At 41.6% G+C, this 13694-nt stretch overlaps 1 protein-coding gene across 4 annotated transcripts in view; it reads right to left on the bottom strand.

The window, feature by feature from the left end:
• Positions 1 to 13694, bottom strand: part of ptprub (protein tyrosine phosphatase receptor type Ub) — a 167690-nt gene that overhangs the window by 24585 nt on the left and 129411 nt on the right. For 2 of the 4 annotated variants that reach the window (XM_038711783.1, XM_038711784.1), the window contains exons 13-17: positions 12831 to 12867; positions 9080 to 9218; positions 8066 to 8089; positions 7635 to 7789; positions 6794 to 6981 (exon numbers count right to left, since the gene is read on the bottom strand). In XM_038711783.1, the coding sequence (XP_038567711.1) occupies positions 6794 to 6981; positions 7635 to 7789; positions 8066 to 8089; positions 9080 to 9218; positions 12831 to 12867 (543 nt within the window). The remainder of the gene's footprint in view (positions 1 to 6793; positions 6982 to 7634; positions 7790 to 8065; positions 8090 to 9079; positions 9219 to 12830; positions 12868 to 13694) is intronic. The other 2 variants (XM_038711785.1, XM_038711787.1) reach the window with 1 other exon arrangement.

Genomic DNA, 13694 nt, shown 5'->3' with positions numbered 1-13694 from the left:
ATTGGGAGCCCCCTACCTCAGTCATCAAGGCATTAAAATGTGCAACAAACAATTACAACACAAAACACCATTCATAAGCCGAAATGTGTAGCCTACTCACACACAACTTGGCACACATACATGCATAGGGCAAGTTCTGCTATCCCACTATAGGCCTATGTGTACAGCACTGCTGTTCAGTGGGCTCGTTTGGAGCCAAATTTCTTTTTAGTTTGGTACATTTGTATTTTTGAAGTATATATATAAACTCTTTTATCAGATTTATCTATTGTTATACTTTTGCTCGAGTTAATTATGAACTATAGGTAAAATTTAACTCCTAGTAAAATTTTGATTTGATGAGAATTGGCAGGGGCCTAGGGGCCGCTGCTGCAAATATCTGAGTGGCTCCTCCTCTAACACGAGTTATGTCACTCCAAACTTTTGATAAAACATGAGAGCCCTGTGTCAGAACAAAATAAGATGTTGCATTTTTCCTTATTGTATTTACACTAGGACCAGCTCTACACTGCAGTACAAGAAGATGCTGTTTCTTTATTCTTTGTCTTTACATGCATCATCAATTGATCATTAAAGTACTGACTTTTTTCTGGGACATATACCTTTAGCCTCAGTCTTTTAACCAATGTAGCCATCACACGCATATTAGACTACTACTAAGGCTACTTTTACTGGGTTTTAGTTTTAACATGAGTCAGCTGGAAAAATAAAAAGGTCAGCTGAAGATGATGTTTTCAACCAACTCCTGCAGCTAATGTTAGCTTTATTAGCAAGCTAGCCATAGCTGATAAAATCTACAAATGACAGTTGTAATTTCAGCCAGCAAAATCAATGGTGGCTGGCTAGAAATCAGAAGCCTGCTTTTGTCTATCGTTGTCTGAAATCAAGGAAACATTATTTGAAAATTCGAAGGAATCCCAGTAGTAACTGTCACACTGTCATTGTAAACTGCATACTAGCCTCTCATGTGAAGCATAAATTATTAAATAAATATTGTTGATGTGTACAGTTCTGCGCCTACTGAATGTTTCCAAACTAAAGATGACTGGTAATTAGAGTGAAGGCTGAATTACTGTCTACCACCTGCTTGGTGGAAGGCTTCTCAGTCGTATTATAACACATCATACTCAACAACACGTCTCCTCACTCCCTATCATCCACCTGTCTGAATGGATGCACTGGTGAGCACTCCCTCTCACATGCCGTCATAAGCCACTTATATGCATCCACCTTCAGGCCAAATTAAGCCCGCAAACATCCCCTTCAGATCCACAAACAAAAACGCACACGCATCTATACCAGTCTACCCCCTGTGGTTTTCAGCCACTACAGGGAATTTGGTGAAACTCTGCCCAAGTGTGCATGCTGAGCAGGGGATTACAATGCAGTTCTCCCAATAGAGAGCCAAGAACCAGCCAAATCCTGCCTGGGATTACACCCTCCTCCTCACTTTTCTCTCTTCTTTCCATGCGCTTTCTCTCGGGGTCTGACTCTCTCTCTGAATCCCTCGTTCTCTTTACCTCGTTCTACCTCTCTTCATCACTTCTCTCCCTGTCCACCTCTCCCCTTCTTGTTCTTCTTCCCTCCCTTATATTTTTGACACTAGACCTCTGGGCTCTCTTTGTTTCTCAGCTCCCACCTCTCCTTGGCTCAGCCCTCCAGAGAAGAGAGAGAAGCAGGAAGAGGAAAAACTGTGTGAGAGTGGCAGTATATTGAAGGGGAGAGAAGGGGAACAACACAGACCTGTGGAAGATTGATTAGAAATTCTCATTGGCAGGGATCAGTGGGGTGGGTTGGTTAAGAGGATCATATAAGAGTAAAATGAGATGCAGTCAAGTGTTATTGCACTTTTAAACTTATTTAATTTTAACATCTTGATGTGCTATCATTATCCCACTAGTTTTCATTATGTGCTAGTGGGATGTTGATAGCACATTCATTTGTTTCCCCTCAATAACAGGGCTAACAGGGCAAGCATAGACATGCTGTCCTTCTCCTTTCAGGATTACTCAGTAACTCAGTGTTTTGTCCTCACTTTGACCTTTCATTTTTCACCCCCATAATTTCTCATTATCATAATTCCACCACACAAAATCCAATCAGAGATGTCTGAGACGTGATACACAGAACTTAAAGCTTAAGCTTTTTCCCTTTCCTTTATTGTGTTATGTAAAACTCTAAGTTTTACGGTATGCTCATTCAGGCTTTTATTTGCTAAAATCACTGAATTGACCCTGCCTTTATTTGGGACAGGTGTCCATATGGGACAGGCCTTTAATTCTTTTTGCACAAAACTGAAACTACTATGAAACAGTTTATTTATTTCAAACAGAATAATACTAAAAATGATCAAATAATATCAAATACACGTCATTCATTTAATCTAGCTCCGACAGACGGCTTATGTGCTTTCATGTGCAACCTAACGAAAACAACAACATGGTGCAGGATGAGAGAAGTGTGCAGACAGAGAGCAATGGACTTCACATGACAGGATTCACAACTTGGATAAATTTTTTTGAAAAGCTGATTTGATTCTTTTGATTGGTGGACCCTTACAGACTAAAGGAATATAAATAATCAAGGAACAGACACATTCAGACTTAACGAGCGGACTTAAGGAGCGCTTCAAATGTAACATGAGTCAGCACTTTCCCCCCCCTTTTCTTCTCTTGAAGCCATGTAGGTTACACCGGTAAATCTTGAAGAATTAGACTTTGGGTCTTGTTGTTTCCGTTAAATGAATTTAACAGTGGTATTGTGGAGAATCTAACCAATCTAACGATGTTCAGCATGTCCATATTGACATATTGATCATTCGTTTAAAAATTAATAGCCTATTTGTATTAACGATCTAAGCAGCTTAGAAGCAGCTAAAGTGGGCAACCCCGTGGGGTTTTAGAGGTTTTATACATCCAAAGAACTTATATAAAAACCAGACCAGGCATTTAATTGAGCCAGGCGTTTATTTGTCAAAATGTGTTCCCACACCAGGCCAGTAAAGGAAGTAGGCGGCTATTTGGGACGGGTCAAAATAGTATTTTAAACAAGCCAAATTCATGCTACCAATAAGGTGGCCTGATGAAGCTGTTATTTTTGTGCAGTTATTCAGTAGGCCATGCTGCAAATTAACTTTGAATCAATGAGTCCATCATCGTTGCTAACCTCAGCCTCAAGGTGCAAAATGTTATAATGAAAGTTTTGAGATCTCTAGCAAAGCTCTGCTGTTGTTTACTCGTAAGTTTCTGCAGTGGGAATATGACTGCAGTGACAGCAGCTGCCACACATCTCAGCCCCTTTACTACTCACTGTAAATTCTTGATCAATGTTTCCCATAGAATATAGGTATTCTTCTGGGAAATAAAAACCTATACCTGCCAGGGGAGTGTAATATGATACTCCTCATCATTTTCCGTCATAATGGTGAGAGACACTCCATCAAAATACATACTCTAGTACAGAGACAGAAAAAACCCAAAGAGGTGTGTATTGATTTTTTGAGTGGAGTTTGTTTTGCCGTGAGGGACAGTTTAATGAGTCTACAAGCAGAGTTCCAGAGGGGAAAACCATGAACCAGAGACAAAAGATGTTTTCTCTTTTTCATGAATGCTGTGGGCCGTTGGTGACAGGAATGGACTTTACCCCAGGGTGTGATCTCAACTCCCCGCCACAATCTTTCCACTGGGGAGAGGTGTTCAGAAGTCCCTTCATGATATGCCCTGAAACTTACAACTAGAGATAGCAGCCACAACAGCAACAGCAGAAGGGTTGTAAGCAATGCTCTGCAAAACAAACATGTCTGTACTTACGGTTCAATTCAGGAGTAAAACCCCACGGTGCATTGGCGCAAAAAGAAACTAAACAAGCATTGATCTGTCAAGCACACTCAAGTGATTTACAACAAACAACAGTGGTGGTGCAAGCAGATTCTGAAAGATTTCTGGTAAGTCCCTGGACAACGACCTGGCCAATCATAGCATGTATGAATTAGTGGTAATTCCCTTCCCAAGGAATGCAGAACCACTAAAACTGATCACCCATTATATGACATGACATCTGATATGGACATTCCAGGATCTGAACATCAGCAGGGTCATCATGGAGCATCATTAGACCTCAGACCATCAGACCTGTGTGACGACCCTAACTCCTGATCTGACCACATCTTTGATGTCCCCCTAAACAACATCTAGTGGTACCCAAGGTTAAGAGAATTGTCCTGTGTACTGCAGTCTGATTGTTACCTTCATGGATTATAGTGCATTTATGTTGCACCATATATTGCAGAGGGAGGTAAATACTGTCATTGCTACTGGGGGGAGGCTATTTGGATGTTACAGGGCAAGGGAGCCAAGAACTCGCTTTTCTCACATTCCTCCCTCTGTACCTTTTGATCTTTCTTCCCTTCCCACTCAAACCTTCCAGCCTCCCCTTTCCTACCCTAAAATCTGTTAGCAGTGGACAGGGGACTCACTAGCTAGAGCACCTCCAGAGACGCTTAACCTCATCATGCCTGCCATCATTACAGAGGTCTTCTTTGGGCCCAAATGAGGATGATTTATTCATACGCACAGCAACAGTGTAATCCTAATGCCTTTTTTAACCCGATAATTACTTTCAGAGGGCGCATGGATGATGTCAGAGGAGGATTGATGGTCTCCCACACAACTCTCAAAAGAACCACTCCAGTTGGCCTCACTAAGTTAGCAGTTACTCACAACATGTAGTTATTGCACATGATCCATCTTACTACTGACTAACAGCCAATAAAGATATCTGAACGACTCAGTTTTTAGGAACTTCATCACAACCTCATCTGAGTGGGACAACAACGATGGCATCAAAACGCTCACCCCGACTCCCTTGGTTGTGTCTTGACATGTGTCCAGTAGTATCACAAATTGGTGAGAGGTGAAGATGTATCCTTGCCAGAATCCAATGCATGAATGAATTATAGAAGCAAGTACGGACCATTTATAGGCTTGCAGCACTCCACACTCACTCTGTGGACTGTCCGCAGCATTGGGTGTCTATCATCTGTGGACTATGTCTATGACTTGGTGGTATTGTGGATGTTCTTTATTGTGCCTACACTGGAAATCAATTTTAGCAATGTATTGGCAGTTTTTAGTAACATGTCAGTTATTTATGTGGTCCAAGTTTCTGTTGTCAGGAGCACAGAATCTGCAGTTTTTTTGTATGCGCAGCTTGACATCAGTCTTTTCCACCATAGGCATTTCTCACTAGTATACCCTCCTCTACCGAATATACAAGCTTAGACACTCTCAGAATCTTCCAGCAAAGCCTGCAACTGAGGGAGTTTGTCTATAAGGTTTAGAAATTCCTCAAATAGTCTTTCTGCCTCCTAACGATGTTGCCAATTAAGGTCAACCACTCCTGCTGAGGAAAGCCTGGGTGCTGACCTGCCTTCCTCCCCGGGGCACCATGTAGTGTTGCTTTAACTAAAACAATGCTTTTGCTTCTTTAAGTACTACACCAGCAGTCTTTTTAACATGCCAGCTTTCTCTGCTGTGCTAAGAGTGCCAACTCTAACCGGGCATGGAAGTACATCAGTGCAGCCATTGTGCTGGACCTTATGGTGAAGAGGGAGCTAACCCACAAAGCACAACTTTGTCTTTTGTCTTTGCTACAACCTCCCCTGCAGCAACGAGCTCTGAGCAGAAACTGAAAGAATGAGATCATGGATACAAGATGTTGAAAATGCCCCCGCCTCACGGTGGCTGGCCTCAATAGGGCAAAGAGCTCCACACTAAAAGGTGAGCTCTTGGCAACTGGTAGAGAAGTTTTACATGTATACTGGCATACTGGATTGAGAGGAGACCTCAGGATAGAACTGTGACATGTTCGAGAGATGATACCTTCCAGCTACCATGGAAGCACCTACAAAACCCTCAGAAGAAGCAGCTTTCTGCTGTCAACTTAACCCAATTAAGATGCTATGAAACGGTTAGCTGAATGAATGAACTGAAGATTACAAAGTGAGGGATGATACGTGTCAAGTTTGAAATTGCACTGTGTAGTTGTGGTAAGCTGGTGGGTTAGCTGAATGAATGTTTAATCATTAATTTGAGGATTGGTGGCAATGAAGCACCTATACCTATTCATACACAATAACCAGCAGTTCAATGAAGACGGCGACCTTGTGCATCATTGAGAAAAGCAGTCAGCGCTACTTAATATTTAAAAGTCTTTGACTTTATTTCAATGAAACTTCTTTAGTGCTCCACTCCTATAAGGTGCTTCTGCCACAACAGTCTCAGCCTGACACTTGCGTTTCCACAGATACAACAGAGAACACTATAGAAAACACTCTTCACAAGAAGCGGGGGACACCACGCAGGAAACATTTCTCTTCCCATGGGAACTGAGATGCTTTAACATCACTGACAACCTTGGTACAGAAACAAATAAAACTTTCAATAAGTTACATAAACATGGAGATAACTAGACCACCTTCTCATTTTCAGCATGAAAATTTAAGTAAAAGTGAAAACCAACTGTCCTACTGTGACAATGATTTATGTATATCACTGCAGAACTTGAGTTTTTGCCTCTAGTTCTCTCACTCGCTGTATGTTACAGTAGGACGGAATGGACCAATTATAATCATGCTGTTAAATTTACAGTGAAGGAGTGTAAATGCAGATATTTTATATACCACAGTTATTTTAGAATAATATAATTGTCCACAGTACTTGGCTGCTGGTGCACCAGCAGCAATTAATTTCATGTTGTCAGAGCGTAAGACAGGAGTATAATAGTGCCCTTTCACCTCATATTCCTGTTTAAAGCCGTAGCCTTCGGCAGTCTTCATCTGGTTGATGTGCTGGAGAAGGTCAGCCACTCGGACGGCAGGGTGGAGCTGCCCTGTATGATATGGGGAGCCTTTACGTCCACACTGGTGCCTCGGAGAGCCTCCCAGAAGGCTGCTGGCCTCATTCACTGAACTACGAGCGTCACCTGCACCACAAACAGACACAATATGATATACAACATTAAACAAGTTTTCTAACACTTTGTACGTTTAGTTTGGTATGGCTTGTGTTACTTCTCAAATGTGTTCACATAACATTGCAGCACTTTGCATGCTGATACCGACACATACAGCACAGTGTATGTTACAGGCGCGTCCCATTGATAAGCTTTGCCTGGGCAAAGAATTCTTCATATTAGATCTTATGTAGATGTGACAGCAGCTCTGTCTCAGGGTGACGAGTGAAGAAGACAAAGATCTGTACCAACTTTAGAGTAAACATTTCTGTCTTCCCCTCTCTGTGAGAGTGACAATATTAGAAAGGAGATCAAGATGAAATGTGATGACAAGAATCACAAATCCCTTTCATTCAAATATGTCACCTCACTTGTGCAATTCTACTGATTTTTACATATCAGCTGCAGGCAGTGAATCGCCGAGGGTAATTCGTACCAAAGACTATTTCACACCGGATGATTACTATCTTTCAGACCGATTCAGATATTTATGGAGTGAATGAGTGACGGTCAACAAGATTACAAAGTGAGGGATGATATGTGTCAAGTTTGAAATTGCACTGTGTAGTTGTGGTAAGCTGGTGGGTTTGCTGCATGTATGAGTTTTAGTGCTTTTTTTTTACTGCGTGTGCCGCAGGTGTGTGCATCCATGAAGGAAAGGGCCATTCTTTCATCCTCCTGTAGGGTGCTCTGGTCTGTGAAACTGCGCTCCATGGACCCCATATGGCTCTTCTCCTGCCGGTAGGTGATGGGTGTCTTATTCATGTTCACTGGTTTCCTATTAATGGATAAAGAGGGAGAAGAAGGGGGATTGCAAAACAGGAGAGGTTGTAATAGACAGATAGAAATAGAGAAAGGGAGAAAAAGAAAATGTTGTGTTTAGTAAGGAATAATATGGAGGTAAACACTCAGAGAAACAAAGAGAAAAGAGGTGTATAAACAGACCAACTGCTTTTTTGTTTTCCCTCCACAACTCATGGTTAACAGCCAGGGCACAAGCATGTATATGATGGATCACAACACGGTGGAAAAGCAAAGAGGTGGAGTCACTTACGGATAGTAAGAGTAGTAGTCCCTTCTGGTAAGAGTGCAGGAGAAGGAGAAAAAAAATCAAGAGAAAGAAGAGATGTAAGATGAAAGCAATGTCAGCTGAGGGCAGAATGTATTGATTACAGTGAAAATGAGAACCATCCCCTCACGAGCTCGGCCGTGCAGGCGGCTACATGACGCATGCGCACGTACCAGGCAGGTGCTGACAGACCAAACCACAGCGCGGCAGAAAAACGTGTGTTTCCTTCTATCGAATATGTCTCAGTGTTACATTTCAAGGACTAGACCACGCGGCTTCCTGTCACAGCAAATTTAGCAATCAATTCTCTAAGAGCAAACTTCATGGTGGCTTAGCAGAGGAGCCCGGGCTAATGTGCAGAGTTGTGGTGACTTTCAAAATCAACATTATTGAATATTAGCCTGGACGCTGTGTCAGCCATTTAATAATGATTGCTGGAGCCCTGAGTAACTTCCCTTTTGGCACGGCATATTCTTTAGATTTCAATAAATCTTATTTATGTAAGGCAGGTTTCACCTTTTTTCGGGAGTTTAACTCAAGATGGCTTACAGCTGCTGCTAAATAAATGTAGAGCAAGAGGTGCAGAAGATCTACTGTAGACCTGTGGGATGATTGGCTAATAATCTCTAAAAGCACACCTTTTTCCTCCCAATTACCATGTCATTTAAGGGTCAGGCCTCTGCTTGGTGTGCGTAATTAGTTGGCTAATTGAATTGCATCCGCCTCTAATTAAATACTTCACACTCAGATAGGCTCCACAGATGAGAGTTGTTTGGTCCCGCTGGTGCGCCATAAGGGAAGGAAAACAATGCAGCTCTGGCTGTTGGTTCAGCATCTTCCCTAACCAAGCATGACCTTTTAAAAAGTTCAGCAAGTATAAAAACTGATTACTGAACTGTTCCAAAAAATAAAATAAAATAAAGTGAAAAACTATGTGGGAGATGTGGTGTGATGCATAATGAGGCATGTTTTGTACTACATTTATCAGCAGACATTTACCCTTTCTTAATGATGATGATGACTGCGCCAAGCAGAAGGATGAGGACTACCAGACCTCCAGCGCACACCCCAAGAATCAGACCCATCTCCTCAGAGTGCTGGGACACCTCCAGAGCCTTGCGGTGATCTTTGCAGGCAGCTAGAAGCAGAAACACAGATGCACATTAAAAAGGCACAAAGCAGATGCATAAAGGGACAAGGGTGAAGGTGCCGAAGAAATGTGTGTGTAAAGTATGAAGCAAAGAGTGTGAAAAACTGAATATAGAGATGTAAAAATTGGAAATTCACAGCCTTGAAGAACGAATTAGTCATGCACACAAAACATTTTCTTCTTACAAATTTCACATGAAAATACAGACTTCCGTGCTGCTTATCCTGACTACTTACTGTGAGGAGGTCCACTGAATTATAATGATCTTCTTAATGCCAACGCTACAATTCCATAATGGTGGTGTTTTCAAATAGCTGGCAAAAATTAAAGACGTGCGACTAAAGAAGTAATGCCTTAAGCAAGGCAGCGATTATCCATTTTGTCCAACACAACAAACCTGCAGTCCTCATAGATACTTAATGACAACTTGTACTGTGAAAAACAAAATTATTGGCTTGCAAGCAGAATAAAAATTTGGATGTTGAAATGTTTTCAACCGGCTATTAATACTGATGTCTAAAGAAAAGGAGTGAAAATGGGAAAATAAACAGATTGCTATAAATTGCCGTGGAAGGAGAAACTATTTTTATAACAGTTGCAGATATGCCAGCAAAAGACAGGAAACTCATTTGCTAAGACCCATGTAGAAAAAAAGAGTTGCTGCACATTGCCCTTCAATCTATTGTTAATTTTAAAGTTATACAGTGACAAACTGACACCTTGTGATATTGCAGTTGTTCCTTTTTATGGTACATGCACTAAACCTTTTCAGTAGTATTTCTATTCAATACTGAATTAAATATGATATTTTTCACAGTCACAAGTCATCCACACAGCCTCACAGTATAATCTCAAGGTGCCCCGGTGTCTGTGAGCTACTGGAAAGGTCGTTATCATAATAGCAGGTTATTCATTTCTCTGGCATACAGTTTCATACTTATGTAAATGGTGCTGAGCAGTGGGCCTTTCTTTGTCTTGTTCGAGGGGCCCACTGATCTAGTTTTTCTTGTGTGTGTCAGCCTGTCCTCCAGGCCTTGACAGCCCTGGAACTAACCCGTCTGAGCCTATTGGAACAGCACAAGCTATCTGGAGAGCGGCAGAAAGTCAGAGCAGGCCTGGGGATAGAGCTCTATCTTGCAGCCTGCTGGTGAAGAATCAGATCTGGGGCAGGGGAAATGAAAGCAGCCATGTTTTAGCCCAACTATCTGCAGCCGTGGGCACATTATGGGTGCTTTACAACCCTCATCTGAAATAAAGATGAAAGTAGCACAATATCGTTTCATTATTTGACAGGATTTTTAATCAATGATGTTGTCATATCTGAATGGAGAAAAATTTCCAGGACTTGGCTTTTTGAGTTACTCACTCCATGTAACATGTTGTTCTTAAAAATGTGACATTTCTGTCTTTGCTGTTCAGTTTATAGACACCAAAACACTACAGTGGTGGTACAGAGGGTTTAGTTGGGCTGAATCAAAGATTTTTATTTTGGCGTGGTTTCTTTTCACACACAGAGACACAGTAAGTGCCTGTGAGCTACTGTAACTGAAAATAATATAAGATTTAAGCCTGTCTCAAGTTGCTCCATTCAAAAAACAGCCTCGGCTACATGCAACTCGGCACTTGCTGTTTTTTTGATAAGAGTGACCCTGCAGCCTGCCCAGTAAAGTTATGAAACAAAAATACACAGGGGAGGTATAGAATGGAACACACAACTCAGAGAAAAAAATGACACATGCCCACCATGCCGCTCATCTTGAATTGAGCTGCATCTTGTGACATAGGCCACACCCATTTCCGCCTCAAATTTTTTTCCTTGCAAAATGTGTTTTTAAAATGAATGTTTTCCAATCTCTGTGCTGCTCTCCACCTTTGACTTGTCTCTCCCTTGGGACTGCAGGTTCGTCTTGAATCACCTTTGCAGTGCCGCTGAGTTCAGCTTGGACCCAGTTTTATGTTGTGACTTCAATCAAAATGACACGTCAGTGTGAAATACAGGTGTAACTTATATTGGCTAAAAATATAGATGAGAAGGTGAAAAATCTATTTAATTTTTCTGACAATGTGGACAGATAAGGCGGTTTTGCCACATTTAGCCTCGAAATTTCTATTAAGCCAAACACGAGCATGAAATAGATTTCCACATGAATCCATGCACCTGCCAGCTGCCCGATGGTGGAAATTGGCACTTAGAGGAGAAATGGAAGTCTATTGTTGTGTTGAGCCTGCCAGAGGATCCTTAATTAAACTGTCACCTGGAAGTTGAAATGTAATCTCCAGCTTTGTTATCCAAGCCACAATCATTTGCCTCCACTTTGCTTGTGATGGGCTGCTTGATAATAACGGCTTAGGACCCTATGATGCAGAGTCTATGTTAATGGTAGAGGGATCATGGAGATCAAAAACAGCTGGGGGGGGTGAGGTAGGGGTGGGGGGGGGGGACCTCTGACCTGTCGCACCTTGAAATTGGAAATCACCCCGAGAATTCTTTTTCCTATCAATATGCCTTTCAGGTTGTTTTTTTACTCGGTTACATCATGCTGCATGTGGATGATGTAAAGCTGGCAATTTTTTTACATCATTACTTTCCATTGTGTATTTTTCTTTCCTCTTTCTTCCCTTCTTGTCTCTATTTTCATCACAATCTTGCTTATTTACTCAATAAAATTTTATTATTTTGACTTTTGGAGCTCCATTATCCATCTCTTTCTTTCTTTCTTTGCATTGCGTCAACAAAAAAAGGCAAGCACAGTGTACAAAGCCTATTGCAGAGAGAAAGCATAATTAATCAATGCCCAACCGAGTGTCTTTGTGAAGCAGACGGAATGAGACACTTAGTTTGATGGCTGGCCTCGCTTTTTGGCTTTATGCTTGAGGAGAGCCTCATCTCTTTCGTTTTTTCACTCACAAAAAGCGGCCTTCAACAAAAAAAGACACCCCGGCAAGACAATTTACTTGCAAGGCTCTGCTTATTGTTGCGGTGCTATGATAACTATAAATACATGACTTTTATTCGCCATGATCTGACAGTGTACTATGGTGGAGGGGCTCTCCTGCCACCAAGACTTAAAGTCAATTTCCCTGCCCTTTTCATGTCCCTTTGAATCCAAAAGCTGAGGTACAGAAGGGGAGGGTGAGGGGGGCAGGGCTTTCTCATAGTTATAGGCCAAGGTAGCTCCATCTGGAAGTTTTGATCTGGAGGACTTTTCTGGACTGTGCCGAGGTCAAAGCACTCAGATGTAGCCATCTAGTGGGCTGCTGATGAGAACAAAGAGACTGCCTTTGATATAGTGTGTCCCTGTGTCTGCCCCCAAACAAACAGGATGAAAGCCTGACCTCTAATCCCTCCCTGCTTGTTGCCCTTTTCTCAGAGGCCCGCTGCGAAACAACCAGGACCGTCAGAGAAAATTTGTCCAGATACCCACCTTTGTACTTGAGAGAGAGGTGAACAACAATACTGTTAAAGTTATATTCTTAATTTCTTATCTTAGAACAATAGGAATTAAGAAGACAATTTTTGCAAAGCGTTTAGAGACGATGCAGGAAAATTCATTCAAGGTTACAGTGTTTGTGGGAGGACAAATATTCATGTTGAATTACCTTTGCGAGCGATGCGGATGCAGTTTATTCTGGATTCCTGAAAGAGAAAGAAAACACATGCATCAGAGGGGAGGCTGTCGCTTTGCATTCAGCATAAAAGAAATGTGATAAAAGGAAAGAGGATGATGTAAAATACTGAGCCGAGACACACACATATCTCACGTTGAAAATATGACCACAGCTGATTAAAACACATTCGGAATGAGCATTAAAACATGATGATTGCTCTGCTGACACACAGGAAACATGTGAAGTAGACTAACTCTGGACCACATCTGGAACCACAGTGCTGCCTCCCCTCTCTACTGTTTCAAACATCTGATTAAACATTCAAATGACTAAACGTAAGTGGGTTGCACTTCTCTCCTCTAAAAAAGCATAATTTAATGTATGATAGAGACACAGATAAACTACTGGGAAATGATTCAGACTGAAAGGACAAATAACCTCTGAGTTAAGAGTCCAATTGATGACATGAGATTACAAAATATCTAAAATCTGAGAGCTGTGGTGAAGTGTGAGAAGGAGATTCTAGCTGAAGGAGCAAAGATGAGAGTTGAAAGGGAGTGAGCATAATTAAGAGGGGGGTTTCAGACCAGCGCACTACTATGAAAAGGAATTAATTTTATTCAAATTTCAGCTGATGACATCTCGGTGCTATGAAAAGGACCTTTATCAAACTGCACTAATGAGATCCAAGACTGTAATCCAATTCCATCATGCCACTTCTTGGAGGAGATGCATTATCAAATTAAGATTTACAGATGTTAATTCAGGCATTATGGGACAATTATTAAAATGTGCTCTTTCGGAAATGAGCAAAAACCACTTTCCACAAACTCGAGTTAAACTGCTTTTTTTTAA

The sequence above is a fragment of the Micropterus salmoides genome, unplaced genomic scaffold (genome assembly GCF_014851395.1).
Source record: "Micropterus salmoides isolate LMB-PRFRI ecotype aquatic unplaced genomic scaffold, ASM1485139v1 Ms_hic_scaffold_11, whole genome shotgun sequence".
Lineage (NCBI taxonomy): Eukaryota > Metazoa > Chordata > Actinopteri > Centrarchiformes > Centrarchidae > Micropterus > Micropterus salmoides.
The sequence above is the reverse complement of the archived record's forward strand: the minus strand, read 5'-3'. Positions and strand labels throughout refer to the sequence as shown.